The sequence below is a fragment of the Mirounga leonina genome, unplaced genomic scaffold (assembly GCF_011800145.1).
Source record: "Mirounga leonina isolate KUSES-001 unplaced genomic scaffold, KU_Mleo_1.0 Mir_101529, whole genome shotgun sequence".
Lineage (NCBI taxonomy): Eukaryota > Metazoa > Chordata > Mammalia > Carnivora > Phocidae > Mirounga > Mirounga leonina.
In genome coordinates, this window is record NW_023270143.1 from 1,796,034 (window position 1) to 1,823,755 (window position 27,722).

General features: G+C 38.6%; 1 protein-coding gene across 8 annotated transcripts in view; it reads right to left on the reverse strand.

Annotated features, from left to right (window-relative positions):
- PFKFB1 (6-phosphofructo-2-kinase/fructose-2,6-biphosphatase 1) overlaps positions 1 to 27,722 on the reverse strand; it is a 110,189-nt gene that overhangs the window by 47,201 nt on the left and 35,266 nt on the right. For 5 of the 8 annotated variants that reach the window (XM_034990545.1, XM_034990694.1, XM_034990259.1 and 2 more), the window contains exons 2-6: positions 7,324 to 7,449; positions 3,913 to 4,006; positions 2,996 to 3,062; positions 2,030 to 2,104; positions 1,473 to 1,529 (exon numbers count right to left, since the gene is read on the reverse strand). In XM_034990545.1, coding sequence (XP_034846436.1) covers positions 1,473 to 1,529; positions 2,030 to 2,104; positions 2,996 to 3,062; positions 3,913 to 4,006; positions 7,324 to 7,449 — 419 coding nt within the window. The remainder of the gene's footprint in view (positions 1 to 1,472; positions 1,530 to 2,029; positions 2,105 to 2,995; positions 3,063 to 3,912; positions 4,007 to 7,323; positions 7,450 to 27,722) is intronic. The other 3 variants (XM_034990616.1, XM_034990470.1, XM_034990394.1) reach the window with 2 other exon arrangements.

Below are 27,722 nucleotides of genomic sequence, written 5' to 3' on the forward strand. Positions count from 1 at the left end.
TGACTCCCATATTTTTTTTAGGCTCAGGTAACTGATTGGATGATAGCGCCATTCATTGAGATGACAAATGTGAGTGGAGAAGATAGGCATTGTGTCCACAATGGTGCTATCATCCAATCAGTTACCTGAGCCTAAAAAAAATATGGGAGTCATCCTAGATGCGTCTTCATCCCTCACCTCTCAGCAGGCACCAGATCTTCCCCACTCTATTTTCTAAATATCTCTCCTATTGATTTCCTTTCTCTCTTGCCTGGACACTTACTCTAGCTTTGTGACTAATTACTCTTGTCTACAGTCTTGTTACTTCTGATGTACTCCTCATACTAGCAGCCAGAAAGATATTTTTAACATGCACATCTGACCATGGAATTCCCCTGCTTAAAACTCTTCACCATTTCCTTATACGTTTTAGGGCACAATGTGAACTATTTTATCAGGTGGCCCATTTGTCATAATTGAGTCCAAAATGATTTCTTCATCTCATCTCCCATTGTACTCCTATTCTTCCACACACTTTGCTCTAGCCAACTTAATACCTTAATACCTCATTGGAGGTATGAAAAGAAAATATAGACAAACGTTTAGCTGAGATTTCAAGTATCTGATGGAGGATTGAGGGAGGTAACCTTTAAGGTCTCTTCTGTCCCTGAGCTCCAATAATTTCATGAAATAAGGAACAATAAAATGTGGCAGATCCAGTTCTAGACCACATGTTTAGAATCTAAGAACCACATGTTTAGAATCTAAGAACAGTTATATTTCTGATACAAGCCTGAGGTTCAGTCCCAGTTCAACTTCTTTCTGGTTGTATGAATTCTTGAAAACTCTTCTCTTGGAATCTCTGTCTCCTCTCTCCAACAATGAAAGATTCCGAACATGCAGGCTTGTTGTAACAAATCAGTAAGAGTCAAGCTTGGTGCCCAGTGCATATTAAGGACTCTATATTATGGCTTCTTTAAATTTCATAGGACTTTTTTTCAGAAAATATGAATTTTATTTTATTTCATATATTTTTTGTTATGTTATGTTAGTCATCATAGTTTTTGATGTAGTGTTCCATGATTCATTGTTTGTGTATAACACCCAGTGCTCCATGCAATACATGCCCTCCTTAATACCCATTCCTGGGCTAACCCATCCCCCTACCCCCCTCCCCTCTAAAACCCTCAGTTTGTTTCTCAGAGTCCATAGTTTCTCATGGTTCATCTCCCCCTCCGATTTCCCCCCTTTCATTTTTCCTTTCCTTCTCCTAATGTCCTCCATGCTATTCCTTATGTTCCACAAATAAGTGAAACCATATGATAATTGACTTTCTCTGCTTTGTAGGCCAGGACAGTCAAGAAATACTTCCTATAGGAAGTAGGAAGAGAAGCTCAGAGAAGAATACCACCTTTAATAGCCTCATAGAGGTCTTTTTAGGTGTTATCCAAACCTGAGGAAAAGTAAGGAGGACAAGGTAAAGTGCTCCTCACCCTGATGTTTTCTGCAATAATGCCAGGGTCATTACAGATGGACTCAATGAAAAAGACCTATAAGAGAAAAAGAAGAGAAATTTCCAGCAGGGAACTGTATTTGGTAGGGCCAAACATAGCTTCACCTCTTCTCAGTGGCTCTGAATCATCTCTAGGGGCATCTCTGACAACATAATTTCATACAGTGTTACTTTCAGGATTCTGAGTTTTATTGAGGCATATTGACTCTAAACGGAATGGCCCTGGATTACTTTTTTATGTTTTTACTGGTTTTTAGTTCTTATATATGCTTTTTGTAGTAGTTCTCTTCTCTCCTTCCTCATTTCCACCCCCCACAGTGTCAGCCTGTCAGCAATTATCTTCCATTGCCTAATATAACGCCTCTTTCCTGTTCTGTTTTCTTGCTTCTAACTGTGATCTGGAAAGCCATATAACCAAATTAAAATGTTGAGCCTGATTTGTAGCTGATTTGACAGATTAGAGTCCTCTGGTTTGCCTTTCTTTGGGGTTTGTAGTAGATAAATAGGCTCTAGATAAGAGTGGGAGTGTTACTATACCTTGTAACCATGTTCCTTAGCAAACTGCAGAATTAGTGACCGTCGTTCTCTGGTAGTGTTGGTGGCATCAAAAACCTAGAGGCCAATGATGAGATTGGTTTACTCTGAATTTGGTTTTGAGAGAACACCTATGCCTTGACTATCCTTGTGCTAAGGGGAGGGCTTCCAGGGTGACATAGAACTTGACTGAGTTTTGAAGAATAGGAAGGATTTGAAATTGACTTATTCCAATTTCTTAAGCATTCATTGAGCCCTTATTGTCAGTCCAGAAATGTAGCAGACTCTAGGTATAAACAAGAGGAAAATTGTAAATTTTTATTAGGGTAATTTTATAGGTAAAACAACCAAGGCTTAGAGGAAAGATTTGCCTTAACCAAGGCCCCAAGAGTTGCTAACAGAGCAGAGCTAGAATGGATCTTCTCAATTCCTAGTTGAGGATTCTTCCTTCCCTATCACTTTGGAGCTCTTCAAGAACAGGAAACAACTCCCTATCCTCAGCACCTCAGGTGGGACCATTTGAGGATCTTTTCCCCTTTTAGAATTCACAAATTTTACCCCAAGGGTCTATGAGATTAAATTGACTAGATATTTAGGTAAATCTCTAGAACTCAAAAATGTTTGTACTGTAATCTTAAAGTGTACTGAAGTCTTACTGAATTCTTGGGGGTGGAGTGGTAAAGCATAGCAGTTAAGAGTGTAGATTTTGGACCTATGCAACCTGAATTCTAGTTTTAGCCTTGCTGCATACATGCTGTGCCACCTTGGGAAATTATTTAATCTCTCTGTGCCATTTTTCTGGGCTATAAAATGGAGTATAACAACAATGCCTGTCTTATGGGAGAGGGTGGAATTAAATTAATATGTGCAAAGTACTTAGAATAGTGTGTAGAACATAGTAAATGCTCAATACATATTAGGGGTCCTTCATTCTGGCAGAAACTTGAGGGAAAATGCAAATTTCCTTACCGCAACATGACCTTCCTCATGGCTGAGATAGTCATGGACATCCTTCAGGGCTGCCAGGGCACACTGCCTGAAAAAGATGGAGAAAGAAACAGACAATCCTTGTCCCCAAGATGAGTTCCTCTCTATTTTTCTCCATTGTCTTTTGCACCATCTCTCAGATGTCTCACATTAAATTATTCATCAATGAAACATTTACACAGGGTATTCTATGTTCAAGGCACTATGACAAGCACAGACAGGTCACACAGTTGAAAGTGGCTCTGTGTGCACATTTTAGGGGCAGGCATAAAGTGGCATACCCAGGAAAAGTGGACTAATGACAGAGACATAATATTTAAAAACAACCTTTGAGGGGATAGAGCTCAAGTGGAACTGGTCCTTAAACCCAGGTAGAGTTTGAGTATATAGTGTGTGAAGTAGAAGGCATTCCTGGAATGGGTAACAGTACAAGCACAGGTATGATGGTGGCAATATATTTATGCATTTGGCAAAAATCTATTTAGTGATTACTCTTTGCTGGGTTCTATTATAAGGGCATGGATCAATAAATGAGACCTAGGATCTGTTCTGGAAGTGCTCAGTGTCTTGTAGAGGAGAGAGAACTTGAGATTGAATAAATGGTACTGGAGAGACTGGAATGGGCCATGCTATTGAGACTCTTAAATGCTCAGACTCAAATTTTCCACTCTCTCCTGTAAGGAGTAGGAGACCATTAGTTCCTAAGTTCTTAAGTAGGGAATGGTTATGACCAGAAACAGACTTTGGGTAAACCAGGGGAAGGGCTTTTCCAACCACCCTTTGAGAGTCTGGAAAACCTCCTTGCTAACCCAAATTACTCTGCCCCACACCCCCATTATCTGAACAAAGCCCTCCTTCAACAAGGAGCAGCACTGAACTCTAAAATATTAGACACTTACTTCCTGATATGTAGGGCCTCCATGTTGTCTGGAAGAAAAAATTCATAGTTCTTGTAGCTCACTGCCTCTCGTCGGTACTGGCCTAAATTAAACACTGAAAGCAGGGACACCTGGTGAAGGGGTTGGAAAGATTCTAGTGGAAAAATATGTCATTGTTGGGAGGGATTTCAGAGATTGAAGGAGGTATAATTTGTAGCTATAGAATATGCTTATAAAGCTTCAAATTATGGCTACCATCTCATTTATTCCTCAAAACAACCCTGCAACATAGAAATTATAATCCCATTTTACAAATGAAGAAATTGAAGTTCAGAGATAGGAAGTAACTTTCATAGTTAATAAGTGGGAAGCTGGGATTAAAAACCAGGTCTGTTTGGCTCCAAAGCTAGTGGATTTTCTGCTATTCTATCATAAACTCTAACCCTTCAGTGCTCTACTCCATTGGAAAGATAAGGAAAGAGATCCAGTGAGTAAAATCAATCACTAAGGATCAAACAGGTCAGCAGGTAATTTAGTGGTCAGTAGGTAACAGGACTAGACTGGGCCTCCTGAATCCTAGTCCAATGTTACTACATTTTCCTGTATCATGACAGAGAATCTAAATTTATTGCCCTCTCTAAGCCATACTTTCTCATCAGTAATAATGAAAAACCTGAGAGAAGGTAAGGAAAGGAGGAGAAAGAGGATAAGAAGCTAATGCAATATTTCATTCATCCATTCAAAAAAAACACATTCTGATGCACACTCTGTAAAGCAGGACATGAGTTCTGAAGTCTCAAAGATAGATGAGATATGCATGATGGGGTCCCAAGGAGCTCACAATCCAGCAAGTAGGACAGAGAGTAAACCAGTAAATATAGAGTTCCCACACAGTTTGTTAAGTTCTCTGTCAGGCATTCGAAAGAATAAGGGGGAAGGACAAATTAATTACACTTGGGGTAATCTAAGATCATTTCTTGGAGAAAGCAGCATTTGAACCAGTCCTTTTAGGAAGGCAGGCCTTTTATAGACAGGCATGGGGGATGGGAGTGGGGAACAAAGACATTCCAGGTAGAGGAACACCATAAGCAACGGTATGACATTGGCAGAAGGCAGAATATGTTTAGGGGATGGTGAGTCATTCACTGTGACTGAAGCCTGAGAGACTGGCTGGGGTGGATTGTGGAGGGCCTTGAACAACAGGCTAAAAAGCTTGGGCTTAAACCTGCAGACCAAGAAGATCCTTGGAGGCTGTAGGTATGGTAAGCTTTGTGCTTTGAAACATGACTCTGAGGCTTTGTGCTCTGTGAGAATGGACTGGACTGGAGCAGATGGAAAGCATGTGTATTAGGGCAAAGACCCATCCATCACCATCTCATGTTCTCCTAACACCCAGCAGGAGCTACTTGGAGCCAGAGTCCTCCACAAGAACTATTCCTTCTCTCCTCTTCTGCCAATGTTCTACTCCTCCCACAAGACCAAGCTCAAATATACCCTATCTAGAAGCTTTCTCTGCCTTCCAGTTGGTGATTTCCTCTGTGAGCCCCCTCAGTACCCTGATCTAGGATTCCTTAAGTGACCATGAGGTGTTAGTATGCATCCCAGCCAGATAGAAAACTCTTCAAGGACAGGGTGTGAATCTCATTAATTTTTGCATCTTCAATGCCTAGCATGGGTTTTGGCACATAAAAAACCATTGGAAAACCCTTTGCCAGTGAATTAGAGAAAGTGCATGAAGGAAAAGAAGAAATGGGAGAAAGAGAGGAGGAGAGTTGAAGAGAGGGAGGGAAGGGGGAAGATAGGATGCTGAGATGGGCAAGAGAAAGGAGAGAAAAATAATGGAGAAAAGGTGAGTATAGGGTCAAGGTGGGATTATTTTTTCTTCCCATCAGTAGAGCCAAGTAGCAGACCTGGCACAGTGAGTGTCGGCTTTGGAATCAACCAGATGTGGGCTCATTTCCTGGTTCTGTCACTCAATGGCCATGTGCCTTTAGAGGTACTTCACCTCTTGGGCATTAATTTAATCAACTGTAAAATGATGATAATACTAGATTCTTTTTCATGGGCATTTTAGAACTTAAGAATAGATGTTAGTTCTTTGAGGATAGGCATCCTATCCTACTTGTCTTTGCCCAATATCCAACAAGGGCTTTTACACAGCTATCTGCTCAGTGAATAATTAATGATTGAATAAATAAATGCCCAAGGAGAACTGCTTGCTGCAATGGGGAGCAGTGCTCCATTTCACAAGAGAGAGTCTAAGTACTTGCTTAGTGTACCAGGAAAGGAGGAACATGGTCGCAATATAATTTTTAGATAAGTTGATATTCATTGAAAGTATCAATATAGTCATTGGGGATAAATAAAAAACACTGGTAGACTTTCTTACCATTACTGTTTTTATTCAGAATTGTATATGATGTGGAGGCACCCTATTTCTTACTGTTTAGAGCCTCTAAATGTCTTAATCTGGTCATATTTGAGAGAAGGAAAGGAATATGACCTGGTCCCCTGTCCCCAGAACAGCTCCTGGGGAAAGATACCCAGACACACACTACAACAGCACACTCTGTAATTAGTGTTGGCATAGAGGGGGCTGTTGGGAGGGTTGGTATGGGAGCTCAGAGAAGCACAGTCCTCTTAGGGGGAACAGAGCCATCAAATAGGAATGGAGATACAGGGTGGGGGTGGGTAGAAAAATCAAATGGGGAATAGGAGAGAGTGATTACTAAATAACTGATAGTAAGCAGAAAAGAGACCACACTGAGGAGAATGGAAAGTTGGAAATAGGGAGTGAAGGAGGAGATTGACAGGCAGGGAAGGAGGCCCTTTTGGCGGTGGAAAAAGGCAGGACCACTTCCAGCTGGGGAGGGGAAGTAAAAAAGCTCAGACCTAAGGAGAGGCTTGGAGAGAGTGGATACCTTCTGAACTCCAGAGGATGAGGTGAATGAAGGTGCCCAGCTTTAGTAAAGACCCTGTGGGAACCTCTGGGCTGTGGCTTCAATATGCTTGATTCTACATACCCTAAGGCTTGAAGAAAATCTTAAGGTTTTGGATAAATGGTAATGCTAATCAAAATAGTATTATTGGTGTTATAATAATAATAATGGTAATAAATAATAATAATGGTAATAAAAATAGTATATTACTCATAGGATTGTGTTAAGTTCTTGCAAAACTGGAGGTCCTTGAGAACAGACATTTAATCTTACTAGTTTTCCTATACCTAGTACCTAGAATACAGTTAGGCATAGAGTATGTGCTCAAGAAATTGTAAAACTTTTAAGAGTGTGGTGGTAGTTGTTGTAGTAATAGTAGTAGTAGTAATCCTAAAATTGGTAATAATGTTTTGAGGCATTCTGAGGCCTGCTACCTTACTCTTCAGCCAGTGGCCGGTAGGGGGCTATAGAACAAAGGGTTTCAGAGACATACCTTTAGTCGGTGTTCCTATCCAGTTGAGATATCTTGTGAGCTTCGTGGAGATGTAGGTCTTTCCTCGAGCTGGTAAACCCACCATGATCACCATTGTGGGGGAATTGGTAAACTGGGGTATTGATGCTGGAAGATAAACAAAATCTCAAAGGCTTATCCCCAGGTCCCCATCATCTTCTGTTATCAGCTCAGAGATGTTGAATTGGGAAAACATCTTCCCTACTATTGTAACAATGACAATAACAAAAACCTGGAAATTTTCAAACTGACTTCTGAATTCATCAGAAAACTGAGATTACAGTGTGAACAGCTAACCCCAAATCCATAAAGACAGGTAGTCATCTGCAGGGAGCAATAGGGCCCAGGTATTTGCTTATCTTTCATAGATACTACTGCACAACATATAAACTCATAAGAGGATTCAGCTAAAAAATTTTAATAAATTGCTAAAGGTTCATTGTGGGCTAGCATGAGAATGTGAAGCCCCTGGGGCTGAAGACATAGGCGGTTTTGCATCCTCTAGGAATTCCATCAGGTACAGAAGAATCCTGAAAAATATGTCCTGTAGTTCTGGCTTGGAGAGGAAAACAGAATAGCAGCCATTGCTGAAATTGTGCCCAGGCCATTCTCCCTTTGTATTCTATGAAACAAAAACCTTAGTCTTCATAGAGAAAGGGAATGCAACTGTAGTTTGAGAGCACTGGTGGAAATTAAGTGCTGCTGACAGAGAGGAATGGCCAACACTATTGAAACTCTGCTGAGACCAATCTACTCCATCTCCCCTAAAGAAAATAAGCCTTAATCTGAAGAAGGAAGGGCAACAGAAAGTGAGGACACTGGTAGAAACTCAACACAGCTGGAGAAGGAAAATGGAAAAATGCTGTAGCCCAGGAGGCATCGGAATATGCACTAGGCGCACCATTATGGTTAAAGAAGAATCAGGAACACATGGGAAGGTCACACCTCCAAGATTGAGGATAAGACTGCCTAAGATGGAGGCTTAATCAGACTAACATGGAACATCATTAGTCCCCTATTCCCTACTATCAGGCTAAAATAAGTAAAATAATAGAAGACTACATCTTCAAAGGATGCAAAAGATAACTGTCTCCAGAGAGCAGTCCAAAGGGAAGAATCAAGGCAAGAAAAAAAATAGTCTGAAGAGACAAATCATTAGGATCAGACTCAGTTATGATATTCATGTTGGAATTATCAGGCAAGGAATTTAAAATAGTTACGATTGATAAGTTAAAAGCTTTATTGAAAAGGTGGATAGCATGCAAGATCAGATAGATAATTTCAGTAGAGGGATGGAAAGTATAAGAAAGAATCAAATATAAATGCAAGAGAAGAAACACAGTAATTGATCTGAAGAATGTCTTCAATGTTCTCATAAGTGAACGTAACATAGCTGAGAAATATATGAACTTGAAGATAGATCAGTAGAAATTACACACCCTAAAAAGCAGAGAGAAAAAAAAATTGTAAAAAAAACAAACAAACAAAACAAAACAACCCAGAACAAAACATCCAAGAACTTTGTATGAAATAGTGTAATATATATGTAACATAGAAATATCATATATAGACATATATATGTAATTAGAATATATATATATATATAATGTAATATATATGTAATTAGAATAACAGAACGAGAAGAGGGAGATAATGGGAAAGAAGAAATATTTGAAGAAAGAACTGCCAAAATTTTCCAAAATTCAGTTATTGATACCAAACCACAGATTCAAGTATCTCAGAGAATACCAAGCAAGATAAATAAAATTTTAAGCACACCACACCAGACATAGCAAATTCAAACTGCAGAAAATCCGGCAAAAATAAAATACTGAAGGAGGCCAGGAAAAAGGGGTAGTAGGAACACCTTACTTACAGAAGAACAAGGAGGAGAATTATACTGGACTTCTTGTAAGAAGCCACATAAGCAAAAAAGATAGTGGAATAAAAAATTTAAAGTATTGGAAGTAAGCAACAACAGCAACAACAACAAAAAAGCCCCACAAACGCTGCCAATCCAGAATTCTAAATTCAGTAAAAATGTCCTTCAAAAATAAAGGCAAAATAAATACTTTTATTTCAGACCAAAAAAAAAAAAAAAAACAGGAAATTCATCACAGGCAGACCTTTCTTATAATAAATATTAAAGAACAATATTTAGGCAGAAAAGATCTGATATAGGTCAGAAAATTGGATCTACATCATTAAAGAAAAGCATTGGAAAAGGAATAAATTAAGGCAAAATATACCTTTTATTTTGCATATTCTTAATTGTTCTAAAAGATAACTGACCATTTAAAGCAATAATAGTAATAATGTATTGGGTGTTCATAGCATATATCAAAATGAAATAAGTAAAACAATGACACAAGGAAAGAGAGGAAGAGTCTGGGAATATTCTGTTATAAGGTATTTGTTCTACATGTAAAGTGATATAGTGTTATTTGAAGGTGAACCCAAATTATTTTAAAACATACATTGTAAACCCTAGGGGAACCACTAAAAAGTAAAAAAAAAAAAAAAAAAAAAAAGCATGAAGATATATAAATGATAAGTAAACACAAGCAATAAAATGAGATCATGAAAAATGCTCAGATAAGATGAGGAAAAAGCAAAAAAAAAAAAAGATAAAAAAGAAACAAAGAAATCTGGGAAGATGGTGGTGGAGTAGGAAAACTCTAGGCTTGCCTTGTCCCACAAATACAACTAGATAACTATCAAATCATCCTAATAACCCCAAAACCAACCTGAAGAATGGCAGAACAAACTTCACAACTAAAGGTAGAGAAGAGCCCACATTGAAGAAGGTAAGAAGTGTGGAAACACACCTTGGGAGAGAAACAGATCATTGTCACCATGGTGGGGAAGGAGCTGCAGTTGCAGAAAAGGGTGACACAGACTAGCACACAGGGGAGCCCACATAGAGAAGACAAGCATCAATGGAAATTGGCTTGGAAAGTAAGAGGGGCTGAATTTTGTGAGTTCTTGCAACCACCAAGACTTAAAGCCTGGAGATTTAAAGGCCAGCAGGATTGGCTCTGGGAAAGCACAGAGGGCATTAAGGATGCTCTTGGAGAGAAAGCAGGGCAAACAGTCTGCGGGCATAAAACTTGAAAACAGCAATCTGAAGAGTGCCTGGGATACACAATGGGGAGGTTATTTGCTCATCTTGGAGTGTGTCACTGAGTGGTAACATTCAGGGAAAGACCCCACTGGGAACAAAGCGAATGACAGGCACCATTTCTCTCCCCTACCCCTCAGTTTAAGAACAGGACCACTTGTGGGACCCAGCCAAGGCCTACACTTGCTACCAAACTAGCTTATACCAAACCGTGACCTCCCCCCCCCACACACACACACTCTGGTGGAACTGCCCTTCCCAGTCATGCTTGCCTCAGTTCCATTGTGGCAGGACCCTTCTCCTAGAAGACCAGCTCAAACCCCTGCCCACATTGCATCCCTCGAACCAGGAGTTTTGCAGGGCTTTGGTTCTGGCAGCAATGGTGGAAGCACAAGCAGACCAGAACACACCTAGTTAAAAATTGCCACACTCAGACCAGGTACCAAATATTGCCCACAACAGGTGAAGAGAGCCTTTGCAGATGACTAGCCTGAAGGATAAAGCAGCCATGATACAGTGGCAGAGCACATGCGGCACCAATTGGAGACATCCCCTGAAGCACTAGGCCATGGGGAATAGAGGACACTATACTATGGGGTATTATAGGACCTCTTCTTCATAAGGCCATTATCCTCAAGAACAGGAGAAGTAGCTGACTTTCCTCACATACAGGAACATGCATAAGTACTTACACAAAATGAGAAGACAGACAAATTTATTCCAAATGCAAGAATTGGATAAGGCCATGACCAGAGGTCCAATCAAAACAGATATAAGTGACATGCCTGACAGAGAATTTAAAGTAATGATCATAAAGATACACACTGGACTTGAGAAAAGACTGGAAGGCATCAATGAGTCCCTTAATACACAGATAAGGAATAACATAACAGAGATAAAGGGTTCAATAAATGAAATGAGAAACACACTTGATAAAATGAACAGCAGGCTGGAAAAAGCAGAACAAATTAGTCATCTAGAAGACAGAGTAATCAAAAGTAATCAAGCTGAACAAAAGAAAAAAGAATTGTGCAAAATGAGAATAGGTTTAGGGAACGGAGAGACTCTATCAAACATAATAACATTCATATTATAGGGATCGCAGAAGAAGAGAAAAAATAGTGGGCAGAAAATTTACTTGCACAAATAATAATGAAAAAATTCCCTAATCTGAGGAAGGAAACAGATATCCAGATCCAAGGGACACAGCAATGCTCCAACAAAATCAATAAAAGCATATCCACACTAAGACATATTATAATTAAAATGGCAAAAATTAGTGATGAAGAAAAATTTTACAGGCAGCAAGTCAAAAGTTACATACAAGGGAAACCCCATAAGACTGTAAATGAACGTTTCAGCAGAAACCTTGCAAACCAGAGAGAGGGAAATGATACATTCAAATTGCTGAATGGGAAAAATATACAACCAAGATACTCTATACAGCAAGGCTATCATCCAGAATAGGAGGAGAGATAAAGAGTTTCTCAGATAACTAACATAACATAATTTAAAAAAAAAAAGTTTCTCAGACAAACAAAAACTGAAGGAGTTCATGATCATTAAACCAGCCTGCAAGAAATATTAAAGGGGACACTTTGAGTGGAAAGGAAGGATTATAAATGAGAAGATGAAGGTAGGAAACACAAAAGCAATAAAAATTAATACTTCTGTAAAAAACCAGTAAAGGAACTCACAAAATAAAAGATTGCAAAATATGATACCATATATCTCAAACATGGGAAGGAGAGGAGTAAATAATGAGTTCAAACTTAAATGACCATCAACTTGATATAGACTGCTATATATGGGAGATGTTATATGCAAATCTAATTGTAACCACAAATCAAAAACCACTAATATGTATGCAAAGAAAAAGAGAAAGAAATATAAATGTATCACTAAGGAAACCCAGCAAACCATGAAAGAAAGAAAGAAGGAAAGAGAATGAACAGAGAAAAATTTCAGAAACAATCACAAAACAAGTAATAAAATGGCAAGAAATACATATACATCAATAATTACTTTGAAAGTAAATGGACTAAATGTTCTGATCAAAAGACATAAAGTAATACAATGGATTAAAAAGCAAGACCGATCTATATGCTGCCCACAAGAGACCCATTTTAGACTGAGACGCATGCAGATTGAAACTGGGAGGATGGAGAAGAATTTATCATGCAAATGGATGTTAAAAGAAAACTGGAGGAGCAAAAATTATATCAGACAAACTAGATTTTAAAACAAAGACTGTTACAAGAGACAAAAGAGGACACTGTATAATCAAATGGGGACAATCCAACAAGAAGATATAACAGTTGTAAATATTTATGCATCCAAGATGGGAACACCCACATATGAAAAAGAGATAAAAACAAACACAATGGGGAAGAGCAAGGTGGCAGAGGAGTAGGAGACCTAAATTTTGTCCAGTCCCAGGAATTCAGCTAGATAGGTATCAAACCATTATGAACACCTACAAACTCAACAGGAGATCAAAGAAAAGAATAGCAGCAATTCTATAAACAGAAAAGCGAACACTTTCTGGAAATTAAGACTTGTGAAGAAGTGAATATGAGGCAATATTCGGGAAGATAGACCACAGGGGGAAGGAGCCTCCCTCAGCCAGCTACCAGCAAGTGATAGAGCACCAGAGCAAAAATGGGAACTTTGAAAAGTCAGCTCCGCTGAGGGATGTCGCTCCAGTGGCTAAGTGGGGGTGGAACCCTCGCTGGGACAGTGTGGTCTCAGGTCCCTCAGGGTCACAGAAAGACCGGGGGTGTCTGAGTGTGGCAGAGCTCCCAGGTATCAGAGTGGGGAAGCCGGCTGGAAAGATGAGCCGAGAAGTGGGGTCTCAGCTCAGGGTTGCCATGAACTGTGATCCATCGCACAGGCCACTGTTCTTCGAGCAGGGACCCAACAAGCAGCAGATCTGGGGAGACTCCCTTTCCTCCCCTGGGAGGAGTGGCACAGGAGTGCACTGCAGAAATCTGTTGGGTTTGGAGACTCCAAATGGGGTTGTGTGTCAGAGATAGAAATGCTTGGTCACAGGCCAGGTGATCACAGAGTGCAGCCGGAGACCAGGGAGACAGGAGTGATTGATTGCTTTTCTCTGAGGGAGCACTGAGGAGTGGGGCCCTGAGCTCTTGGCTCCTTCGGTATTAGAGACTGGGAGGCTGCCATTTTCATTCTTATCCTCCAAAGCTGTATGGAAAGCTTTCAGGGAACAAAAGCTACCGAGAGCAAACCTGAACAGGTTACCTAGCCTGGTCCCTGACAAGGGCAGTGCAATTCCGCCACGGGCAAAGACATTTGAGAATCACTGCAACAGGCCCCTCCCCCAGAAGATCAGCAAGAACCTCCAGCCAAGACTCAGTTTCCCAATCAATGAGAACTGCAAAGCTAGAGCACTAGAGGAATACAGCATGTAGAATTCATGACTTTTTCCCCATGATTCTTTAGTCTTTCAAAGTTAATTTTTTAAATTTTCTTTGTTTTTTTCTTTTTCTATTTTTTTTTCTATTTTTTTTTAAAGATTTTATTTATTTATTTGACAGAGAGAGACACAACGAGAGAGGGAACACCAGCAGGGGGAGGGGGAGAGGGAGAAGCAGGCTCCCCGCAGAGCAGGGAGCCCAATGCGGGACTCGATCCTGGGACTCCAGGATCATGACCTGAGCCGAAGGCAGTCGCTCAACCAACTGAGCCACCCAGGCGCCCTTTCTTTTTCTATTTTTAAAAAATTTTTCTTTTTCCCTTTTTCAACCATCTTATCAATTTTTTTTTCTAAAATCTTTTTTCATTTTCATTTTTAGAGTCATATTCTATCCCTTCATTATAGTTAACCTTAAGTTTTCTCTCTTTAAAATTTTGGGATACAGTTTCTTCTAACAGACCAGTATAAACCCTAAATCTCTAGTGTATGGATTTGTTCTAGTCTCCTGCCTGATCACATTATCTCCCTTTTTACTTTATTTTTTTAATTTGTCTTCTTTCTTTTTTCAACAAACTTCTTATCAATTCCTTTTATAAAATCATTTATATATATATTTTAAATTTTATTATGTTATGTTAGTCACCATACAATACATCATTAGTTTTTGATGTGGTGATCCATGATCCATTGTTTTCGTATAACAACCAGTGCTCCATGCAGTACGTACCCTCCTTAATACCCATCACTGGGCTAACCCATCCCCCCTCTCCCTTCCCCTCTAAAACCCTGTTTGTTTCTCAGTGTCCATAGTCTCTGATGGTTCATCTCTCCCTCCGATTCCCCCCCCTTCATTTTTCCCTTCCTTCTACTAATGTCCTCCATGCCATTCCTTATGTTCCACAAATAAGTGAAACCATATGATAATTGACTTTCTCTGCTTGACTTATATCACTTAGCATAAAATCCTCCAGTCCCATCCATGTTGATGTAAAAGTTGGGTATTCATCCTTTCTGATGGTTGAGTAATATTCCATTGTATATATGGATCACATCTTCTTAATTTTTATCTTTACAGTCATATTCCATCCCTTCATCATATTTACCCTTATTTTTGTACATATTTAAGTATTTCTTTCTTTAAAATTTTGGGAGGCAGTGTCTTCTAACAGATCAAAATACGCCCAAAATCTAGTGTGTGGCACTGATCTATTCACCAGCCTGATCATATTTGATCATATTCTTTTTTCTTTCTTTCTTTCCTTTCTTTTCCCCCTGGTTTCAGGTCTCTTCTGGTTTGTTTAGTGTATATTTTTCTGGGGTCATTGTTACCCTGTTAGCATTTTGTTCTCTCATTCATTTATTCTCCTCTGGACAAAATGACAAGATGGAAAAACTCACCTCAAAAAAAGAACAAGAGGCAATACCCAACTGCCAAGCACCTAATCAATACAGACATTAGTAAGATGTCTGAACTAGAGGTCAGAATCATGATTATAAAGATACTAGCTGGGATTGAAAAAGCATGGAAGATACTAGAGAATGCCTTTCTGGAGAAATAAAAGAACTAAAATCTAACCAAGTCAAAATCAAAAAGCTATTAATGAGGTTCAATAAAAAATGGAGGCTCTAATTGCTAGGATAAATGGGGCAGAAGAGAGAATCAGTGATATAGAAGACCAAATGATGGAGAATAAAGAAGCTGAGAAAAAGAGAGATAAACAACTAATGGAGCAGGAGGGGAGATTTTGAGAGACAAATGATACCATAAGATGAAACAATATTAGAATAATTGTGATCCCAGAAGAAGAAGAAGAAAGAGAGAGAGGGGCAGAAGGTATGTTGGAGCAAATTATACCAGAAAAGCTCCCTAATTTGGGGAAGGAAACAGGCATCAAAATCCAGGAGGCACAGAGAACCCCCCCAAAATCAATAAAAATAGGTCAACACCCCAACATCTAATAGTAAAACTCACAAGTCTCAGAGATAAAGCGAAACCCTGAAGGCAGCTCAGGACAAGAGGTCTGTAACCTACAATGGTAGAAACATTAGATTGGTAGCAGACCTATCCACAGAGACCTGGTAGGCCAGAAAGGACTGGCATGATATATTCAGAACACTAAACAAGAAAAAATATGCAGCCAAGAATACTATATGCACCTAGGCTGTCACTGAAAATAAAGGAGAGATAAAAAGATTCCAGGACAAACAAAAACTAAAAGAATTTGCAAACACCAAACCAACCCTACAAGAAATATTGAAAGGGGTCCTCTAAGCCAAGAGAGAACCTAAAAGTAACATAGACCAGAAATGAAGAGAGACAAAATACAGTAACAGTCACCTTACAGGCAATACAATGGAGCTAAATTCATATCTTTCAACAGTTACCCTGAATGGAAAAGGGCTAAATGCCCCAATCAAAAGACATGGGGTATCAGATTGGATTAAAAAAAAAAAAAGACTCGTCGATATGCTGCCTGCAAGAGATTCATTTTAGACCCAAAGACACCTCCAGAGTGAAAGTGACAGGGTGGAAAACAATTTACCATGCTTATGGACATCAAAAGAAAGCTGGGTGGCAATCCTTGTATCAGACAAATTAGATTTTAATTTTTTTTAAAGATTTATATTTATTTATTTGACAGAGAGAGAGATAGCGAGAGCAGGAACACAAGCAGGGGGAGTGGGAGAGGGAGAAGCAGGCTTCCTGCCGAGCAGGGAGCCCGATGCGGGGCTCGATCCCAGGACCCTGGGATCATGACCTGAGCCGAAGGCAGACGCTTAACGACTGAGCCACCCAGGCGCCCCACAAATTAGATTTTAAATCAAAGACTATAATAAGAGATGAGGAAGGACATTATATCCTACTCAAAGGGTCTATCTAACAAGAAGATCTAACAATTGTAAATATCTATGCCCGTACCATGGGGGCAGCCAATTATATAAACCAATTAATAACAAAATCAAAGAAACACGTTGACAACAATACAATAATAGTAGGAGACTTTAACACCCCCTCACTGAAATGGACAGATCATCTAAGCAAAAGATCAACAAGGAAATAAAGGCTTTAAATGACACAGTGGACCAAATGGACTTCACAGATATCTTCAGAACATTCTATCCCAAAGCAACAGAACTACCAAAATTGAACCACAAAGAAATAAAAATCCTGAACAGACCCATAACCACTAAGGAAATAGAAAACATTCTTCTCTAGTGCCCATGGAACATTCTCCAGAATACATCACATCCTAGGTCACAAATCAGCTCTCAACTGGTACCAAAAGTTTGGGATCATTCCCTGCATATTCTCAGACCACAATGCTTTGAAACTAGAACTTAATCACAAGAGGAAAGTCAGAAAGAGCTCAAATACATGGCAGCTAAAAAGCATTCTAGTAAAGAATGAATGGGTCAACCAGGAAATTTAAGAAAAATTTTTAAAAAATCATGAAAACAACTGAAAATGAAAACACAACTCTTCAAAATCTTTGAGATGCAGCAAAGGTGGTCCTAAGAGGAGAGTATATAACAATACAAGCCTTTCTCAAGAAACAAGAAAGGTCTCAAATACAGAACCTAACCCTACACCTAATGGAGCTGGAGAAAGAACACCAATTAAAGCCTAAACCCAGCAGGAGAAGAGAAATAATAAAGATCAGAGCAGAAATCAATGAAATAGAAGCCAAAAGAATAGTAGAACAGATTAACGACACTAGGAGTTTCTTTTAAAGAATTAATAAGATCTATAAACCCCTGGCCAGACTTATCAAAATGAAAAGAGAAATGGCCCAAATAAATAAAATCATTAATGAAAGAGGAGAGATCACAACCAACACCAAAGAAATACAAACAATTAAAATAACATATTATGAGTAACTATATGCCAGCAAATTAGACAATCTGGAAGAAATGGATGCATTCCTAGAGATGTATAAACTACCAAAATTGAACCACAAAGAAATAAAAATCCTGAACAGACCCATAACCACTAAGGAAATAGAAACAGTAATAAAAATCTCCCAAGAAACAAAAGCCCAGGGCCAGAAGGTCTTTCCAGGGGAATCCTACCAAACATTTAAAGAAGAATTAATACCTATTCTTCTGAAACTGTTCCAAAAAATAGAAATGGAAGGAAAACTTCCAAACTCATTTTATGAGGCCAGCATTACCTTGATCCCCAAACCAGAAAAGACCCCATCAAAAAGGAGAATTACAGACCAATAACCCTGATGAACACAGATGCAAAAATTCTCACCAAAATACTAGCCAATAGGTTCCAACAGTACATGAAAAGGATTATTCACCACGACCAAGTGGGATTTATCCCTGGGCTGCAAGGTTGGTTCAACATCTGCAAATCAATCAACATGATACAATACATTAATAAAAGAAAGAACAAGAACCATATGATCCTCTCAATAGATGCAGAAAAAGCATTTGACAAATACAGCATCCTTTCTTGATCAAAACTCTTCAGAGTGTAGGGATAGAGGGTACATACCTCAGTATCATAAAAGCCATCTATGAAAAACCCACAGCGAGTATCATTCTCAATGGGGAAAAATTAAGAGCTTGCACCTAAGGTCAGGAACACAGCAGGATGTCCACTATCACCACTGCTATTCAACATAGTACTATAAGTCCTAGCCACAGCAATAAGACAACAAAAAGAAATAAAAGGCATCCAAATTGGCAAAGAAGAAGTCAAACTCTCACTCTTTGCAGATGATATGACACTTTATGTGGAAAACCCAAAAGACTCCACCCCAAGACTGCTAGAAGTCATACAGGAATGCACTGTTTTCCACAGGTGACCATGTATTTATGACAGGGTCGAGGAAGGAAATGGTGCCTGCCAGCTCCTTTGTTCTTGGAGGGGTCTCCCTGTGATCCCTGGCTCTCCAGGCTATGCTCTGAGATGAGTAAATTTCTCTCCCTCCCATGTGCCCCAGGCACTTTTTAAACTACTGGTTCTATGTTGTATCTGTTTAGGCTGTTTGGTGTGCTGCCTCTTTAAGGTCAAGGACTCAGTTTTCTAATACTTTCAGGGCTCCCCCAGAGCCCAGCTTACTGATTTTTAGAATTCCAGGCTTTAATTCTCACTGGCTTTAAGAACTCATGAAATTGGCCTATCTCACTTTCAAAGCCAAATATTATGGGTGTTTGTCTTCCCCATGTGAGGACCTCAGTGTAATCATCTGTTTGTGGCCCTTCACTGTGCTCCCAGCTCCCTCCCACCTGAGAATAGCCACATTCCATTTAAATCTTAAATAGTGTCTTTGCCTTTCCTATCTTATTCGATGTGGCCTATTTTCTACCTTTGGTTATGGGGTTTGTTTTGCCAGTCTTTGGGTCATTTCTTGGGTTATTTACACTTTTGTGAGTGTTATCTAGTTCTATCTGTAGGATGAGGTGAGCTTTGGGTCCCCCTACTCTGCCATCTTTCCCTCTCTTATAGATGTTTGCTGTTTCAAGCCACCAAGTTTTAGATTTAAAAATTCCTGCCTTAGAACTTTGGCTTTAAGAGACAGCATATACAGGGGATACTAAACAAAATTCTGGGCTCAAAGTTGGAGGCTGAATCAGAGTCTGCCTAAAGTCAGGACACAACAAGGTGACATTATCAGTTGGTTAAAACAAACAAACAAAAAACACCCAGCTGAGAAAGGCTGTCTCAACCTTGTTTTCATGGAGGAAACAAAAGTATAAATAAGTGGGGTTTTTTTGTTTGTTTGTTTCTGTTTTCTTTTGGTTTATTTTGTTTGTATTTCTCAGTGTTGTTTTTGTTGCTATTTTTGTATTTTTTCTCTTTTTCATGTATTCTTTTCTGGAAAAAGTGATGAGATGAGGAAACTCATCCAAAAAGAAAGAACAGGAGGCAGTACTCACTGCCCGTGATTTAATCAATATGGATATAAGTAAGATGTCAAAACTAGAATTCAAAACAATGATTATAAACATACTAGCTGGGCTTAAAAAAGCATAGAAGACACTAGAGAATCCTTTACTGGAGAAATAAAAGAACTAAAATCCAATCAGGCTGAAATTTAAAAGGCTACTATGGACACACAGTAAAAAATGGAGGCTCTAACTGCTAGGATAAATGAGGCAGAAGAGAGAGTCAGTGATATAGAAGACAACATGATGGAGAATAAGGAAGCTAAGAAAAAGAGAAAAAAACAACTACTGGATCATGAGGGCAGAATTCAAGAGATCAGTGATACCATAAAGTCAAATAATAGAATAATTGGGATCTTGGGGGGGGTGGCAGAAGTTTATTTGAACAAATTATAGGTGAAAACTTCCCTTATCTGAGGAAGGAAACAGGCATTCAAGTCCAGGTGGCACAGAGAACGGCCCTCAAAATAAACAAAAATAGGTCAACACCTCACCATATTATAGTGAAGCTTGCAAATTTCAGACATAAAGAGAAAATTCTTAAAGCAGCTCAGGACAAGAGGTCCTTAATCTACAAGCATAGAAACATAAGGCTGGCAGCAGACCTGTCCACAGGCCTGGCAGGCCAGAAAGGACTGGCATGAAATATTCAAGGAGCTAAATGAGAAAAACATGCAGCAAGAATACTTTATCCAGGAGGGCTGTCATTCAGAATAGAAAAAGACATAAAGAGTTTCCAGGAAAAACAGAAACTAAAAGAATTTATAATCACTTAACCAGCCCTGCAAGAAATACTGAAGGGGATCCTCTGAGTGGAGAGCCCAAAAGTCACAAAGCCCAGAAAGGAACAGAGACAATCTACAAAAACAGTGACTTTAAGGTAATACAGTGGCATTAAATTCATGTTTTTCAATAATTACTCTGAATGTAAATGGACTAAATGACCAGTCAAAAGACACAGGATATCGGGTTAGATTGAAAACAACAACAACAACAACAACAAACAAGACCTATTGATATGCTGTCTACAAGAGACTCATTTTAGACCCAAAGACACCTCCAGATTGAAAGTGAGAGGGTGGAGAATCATTTATCATGCTAATGGACACCAAAAGGAAGCTGGGGTAGCAATCCTTATATCAGACAAACTAGATTTTAAAGCAAATACCATAAGAGATGAAGAAGGACACTATATCATATAAAAGGGTCTATCCAACAAGAAGATCTACCATTTGTATATATTTATGCCAACTTGGGAGCAGCCAAATAATAAACCAATAAATAACAAAATTAAAGGAACTCACTGTTGAAAATACAGTAATAGTAGGGGACATTAATGCCCCACTCACAGTAATGGGCAGATCATCTAAGCAGAAGATCAACAAGGAAACAAGGGCTTTGAATGACATGCTGGCCCACATGGACTTAATGCATACTCAGAGCATTTCATCCTAAAGCAGCAGAATACACATTCTTTTTGAGTATACATGGAACATTCTCCAGGATAGATCACATACTGCATCAAAAATCAGGTCTCAACTGGTACCAAAAGATTGGGATTATTTGCTGCATATTTTCAGACCACAATATTTTAAACTTGAACTCAAAAACAAGAGAAAGTTTGGAAGGACGCCTGGGTGGCTCAGTCAGTTAAGAGTCTGCCTTTAGTTCAGGTCATGATTCCAGGGTCCTGGGATCAAGCCCCATATCAGGCTCCCTGCTCATCAGGGAGTCTGCTTCTCCCTCAGCCCCTCCCCCAGCTCATGCTCTCTCTCCTTCTATCAAAAAAATAAATAAATACAATAAAAAATAAAAAAAAAAAACAAGCGAAAATCTGGAAGGAACACAAATACATGGATGTTAAAGAACATCCTACTAAAGAATGAATGGGTTAACCAGGAAGAAAAAGAGAATATTAAAAAAAAAATCAAGGAAACAAATGAAAATGAAACACAACTGTTCAGAACCTTTGGGATGCAGCAATGATTGTTCTAAGAAGGAAGTATATAGTGATACAGGCCACTCTCAAGAAACAAGAAAAGTCTCAAGTGCACAACCTAACCTTACACCTACAGGAGCTGGAAAAAGAAAAGCAAATAAAGCATACATCCAGCAGGAGAAGAGAAATAATAAAGATTAGTTTAGAAATCAATGAAATAGAAACCAGAAGAACAGTAGAACAGATAATTGAAACTAGAAGCTGGTGCTTCTAAAAAATTAATAAGATCAATAAATCCCTAGCCAGATGAATCAAAAAGAAAAGAGAAAGGAACCAAATAAATAAAGTCATAAATGAAAGAATAAAGATCACAACCAACACTGAAGAAGTACAAAAAATTATAAGAGCATATTATGAGCAACTATATGCCAACAAATTAGGCATCTAGAGGAAATGGATGCATTCTTAGAGACATATAAACTACAAAACTGAAACAAGAAGAAATAGAAAACCTAAAGAGACCCATAACCAAAAAAGAAATTGAATCAGTAATCAAAAATCTCCCAATAAACAAGAGTCGAGGACCAAATGTCCTCCCAGAGGGATTCTACCAAACACTTAAAGAAGAATTAATACATATCCTTCTGAAGTTGATTCAAAAATAGAAATGAAAGGAAAACTTCCAAACTCATCCTATGAGGCCAGCATTACCTTGATCCCAATACCAGACAAAGACCCCACCAAAAAGGAGAATTATACACCAATATCCCTGATGAACATGGATGTAAAAATCCTCACCAAGTTACTAGGTAATGGGATCCAACTGTACATTAAGAGGATTATTTACCACAATCAAGTGGGATTTACTCCTGGGCTGCAAGGGTGGTTAAACAGTTGCAAATCAATCAATATGATACCTCACATTAATGAAAGAAAGGGCAAGAAACATATGATACTCTAAATGGATGCAGAAAATGAATTTGACAAAGTACAGCATCCTTTCTTGATTAAAACTCCCTGCCATGTAGGAATAGGGGGAACATACCTCAATATCATAAAATCCATATATGAAAAACCTACAGTGAATATCATCCTCAACGGGGAAAAAAATGAGAACTTTCCCTCTAAGATCAGGCACAAGACAGGGATGTGCAGTCTCACCTCTGTTATTCAACATAGTACTAGAAGTCCTAGCCTCAACAATCAGACAACAAAAAGAAATGAAAATCATCCAAATTGGCAAAGAAGAAGTCAAACTCACTCTTTGCAGATGACATAGGTTCTACGTTGAAGACCCAAAAGACTCCACCCCAAAATCACTAGAACTCATACAGGTATTCAGCAAAATGGCAGGACATAAACAAAATGCACATAAGTCAGTTGCATTTCTATACACTAACAATGAGACAGAAAAAAGAGAAATTAATGAAACAATTCCATTTACAATTGTACCAAAACCCAGATGATATCTAGGAATAAACCTAACCAAAGAGGGAAAGGATCTGGACTCTGAAAAGTATAGCATACTTATGAAAGAAATTGAGGAAGACACAATGAAGTGGAAAATCATTCCCTGCTCATATATTGGAAAAACAAATATTGTTAAGATGTCTATACTACCCAAAGCAAGCTACACATTCAATGCAATCCCTATTAAAATACCATCAACATTTTTCACAGAGCCAGAACAAATTATCCTAAATTTTGTATGGAATGAGAAAAGACCCCAAATAGCCAAAGGAATGTTGAAAAAGAAAACCAAAGCTGGTGGTATCACAATTCCAGACTTCAAGCTCTATTACAAAACTGTAATCATCAAGACAGCATGATATTGGCAGGAAAAGTGACACATAGATCAATAGAACAGAATAGAGAACCAGAAATGGACCCTCAACTCTATGGTCAACTAATCTTTGACAACACAGGAAAGACTATCCAATAGAAAAAAGACAGTCTCTTCACTAAATTGTGTTGGGAAAATTGGACAGCCACATGCAGAAGAATGATACTGGACCATTTCCTTACACCACACACAAAAATAGACTCAGAGTGGATGAAAGACCTCAATGTGAGACAGGAATCCATCAAAATCCTAGAGGAGAACACAGGCAGCAGCCTCTTCGACCTTGGCCACAGCAACGTCTTGCTAGACATGTTTCCAAAGGCAAGGGAAACAAAGGCAAAAATGGACTTTTGGGACTTCATCAAGATAAAAAGCTTTTGCACAGCAAAGGAAATAGTAGACAAAACCAAACAACAACTGACAGAATGGGAGAAGATATTTGCAAATGATATATCAGATAAAGGGCTAGTATTCAAAATCTATAATGAAGTTATCAAACTCAACACCCTAAGAACAAAAAATCCAGTCAAGAAATGGGCAGAAGACATAAACAGACATTTCTCTAAAGAAGACATACAGATGGCCAACTGACACATGAAAATATGCTCGACATCACTCAGCATCAAGGAAATACAAATCAAAACCACTATGAGATACCACGTCACAGCAGTCAGAATGGCTAAAATTAAGTCAAGAAACAGCAGATGTTGGCGAGGGTGTAGGGAAAGGGGAACCCTCTTCCTCTGTTTCTGGGAATGCAAACTGATGTAGCCACTCTGAAAAACAGTATGGAGGTTCCTCAAAAACTTAGAGATAGGACTACCATACAACCCAGCAATTGCATGACGGGGTATTTATTCAAGGGATACAAACATAGTGATTTGAAGGGGCACATGCATCCCAGTATTTATAGCAGCAATATCCACAATTGCCAAACAATGGAAAGAGCCCAGATGTCCATCGACAGATGAATGGATAAAGAAGATTTGGTATCTATATCCTATGGAATATTACTCAGCCATCAAAAAGGATGAAATCTTGCCATTTGCAACAATGTGGATGGAACTAGAGGGTATTATGCTAAACGAAATAAGTCAGCCAGAGAAAGACAAATATCATATGATTTCACTGATATGTGGAATTTAAGAAACAAAACAGATGAACATAGGGGAAGGGAAGGAAAAATAAAATAAGACAAAATCAGAGAGGAAGTTAACCCATAAGAGACTCTTAACTATAGGAAACAGACTGAGGGTTGCTGGAGGTGAGGTGGATGGGGGGATGGGGTAACTGGTGATGGGTATTAAAGAGGGCAATTGATGTAATGAGCAGTCGTTGTTATATGCAACTGATGAATCACTAAACTCTACCTCTGAAACTAATACTATACTATATGTTATTTAACTGAATTTAAATAAAGTAAATAAAACCATTGAAATTAAATATGTAATGTATAAATTAAACAGCAAATTTTTAAAAAGTGAAAAAATTTCATGAACTGGAAGATAAATCTGAAGAATTTATAAAGAATATGCCATAGAAAAAATATATAAAAATATGATATTAAAATAAAGGCATGGATAGAGTGGAAAGTCTATCATGAGTCTGACTGCAGTTCCAGAAGGAGAAGATAGAGATAATGTGGGAAAAGCAACATTTGAATAAATTATACGTGAGAGAATTTTTCGGAATTGATGAAAAACATTAGTGCTCAGGAAAGGAAAGCCCAGCTTAAAAAAATAAAAATGAAAAGAAGCAACATTTAGAAAAATCATAATAAAATATAAGAGCACTAAAACCAAATAAATATTGAAAAGCAATAAGGAAAAATATTCCCTAATAAAAGTAACATTTAGATTTGCAATTCACTTCTCAATGCAGTAATGAAAACCAGAGATAGAGGAATGATATCATCAAATCCTATGAGAAAATACTATTAAATCAGTATTGTTTATTCACCAAAACTCTTTTTAAGAATGAGGATGAAATAAATGCATTTTCAAGCAAAAAATTGAGAGAATTTATCAACAGAAATTCAGTATGAGGGTTTATATGGGATATACATAAGGAAGAAGAAAAATCGTACCAGAAGGGAGAGCTAACAGGCAAGAAGAAATGGTGAACAAGTAAAATGGTAAACATGTAGATAAAAATAAGTCAACATTGACTTGGGAAATGACAATAAAAATGTCTAATTTGGGGGTTTATAAAATAACCAAGGAACTTTCAGTTTCAGTTCCAACAGCTTGTAAATTAGTGCTCTTTACAAGAAAACTTTGGTCAATCTGAAAATCAATGACTTTTCTTGGACCTATCTGAGAACTGAGGTTATATAGAAAACTGCCACCCTGACATGTGAAGTCAGGCACTTCTAAAGACAGCATCTGATTCACTTACGTGGAGCAGAAAGCACTTGATGTCAGAAACTAGTTGGAACATTAAATAGTAATTTTGACAAACTGCTGGAGACTATGGACTAGCATGAGAATTAGGAGCTGCTGAGGCCTGTGTTCTTAGGGGCCTCCACACTTTGGCAGGAATTTCTTTCAGGAATTCCACAAGGTTTTCACTTTGAGCATACAAGAGAGTTCTCAGTATGACATTGGCAAGAGGAGGACAAGGGTAACCATTGTGAACTCCTCCTAGACTCTTCTGCCTAACAAATGCCTGGATTCCAAAAGGAAGGACTGCAATTCTAAAATTTTACAACAGCTGGGGGAAGAAAAGTCACCCACAGCAACCTGCCCCAGCATTCATATATCACCTAAGGAGAATAATAATAGCCACATCAACAGAAGAGAATGCTTCAAGGTAATAGACTAACAATGCTATAGCCAGTGATGGATCAAAATACTTCTGATGGACATAGCCCCCAAACACTGGCCGATTGTGCAATCCAAAGATTAAAACTTAATGAGAGGACTAGAGAACACCACCCTTCCCACACACCTTTCTACCACACTAATATTCCTTCAATAATAATAGCAATTACAACTGGGAAAGCTTCAAGAGAGAGACTCTCTCTGAAGTACAACCTAATGCAAAGCCCGAAAGCCAAGAGGAGAGACAAAAAAGGTCACTAGAGAAATATAAAGCCTCTTGTACCTATAACTATAACCAACTTCAGAAACTCTGAGACAAAGAGAAAATCTTGAGGGAAGCCATAAAGGGGTTGGGGGGAGGCACCTTACCTGCAGAGGAACAATGATAAGAATTACAGAAGATTTCTCATCAGAAACCATGCAAGCAAGAAAACAGTGGAATTAAATCATTGAAGTGTTGAAAGAAAAAAAAAAAGATAATTAGCATAATTTTTTCTAAAAAGTGAAGAATCAAGACCTTCTCATATAAACACACATATTAATTCATTGATAGTTGCTATAGACTGAATGTTTGTGTCCCCCCCAATTTTTAAAATTTTTTTTATTGTTATGTTAATCCCCATACATTATATCATTAGTTTTAGATGTAGTGTTCCATGATTCATTGTTTGTGCATAACACCCAGTGTTCCATGCCGAACGTGCCCTCTTTAATACCCATCACCAGGCTAACCCATCCTCCCACCTCCCCTCTAGAACCCTCAGTTTGTTTTTCAGAGTCCATCGTCTCTCATGGTTCGTCTCCCCCTCCGATTTCCCCCCCTTCATTCTTCCCCTCCTGCTATCCTCTTCTTTTTTTTTTCTTAACATATATTGCATTATTTGTTTCATAGATACAGATCTGAGATTCAACAGTCTTGCACAATTCACAGCGCTTACCAGAGCACATACCCTCCCCAGTATCTATCACCCAGTCACCCCATCCGTCCCACCCCACCCCCCACTCCAGCAACCCTCAGTTTGTTTCCTGAGATTAAGAATTCCTCATATCAATGAGGTCATATGATACATGTCTTTCTCTGTTTGACTTATTTCGCTCAGCATAATACCCTCCAGTTCCATCCACATTGTTGCAAATGGCAAGCTCTCATTCCTTTTGATGGCTGCATAATATTCCATTGTATATATATACCACATCTTCTTTATCCATTCATCTGTCGATGGACATCTTGGCTCTTTCCACAGTTTGGCTATTGTTGTGCCCCCCAAAATTTATATGTTAAATTCTAATGCCCAATGTATTTGGAGGTGGGACCTTTG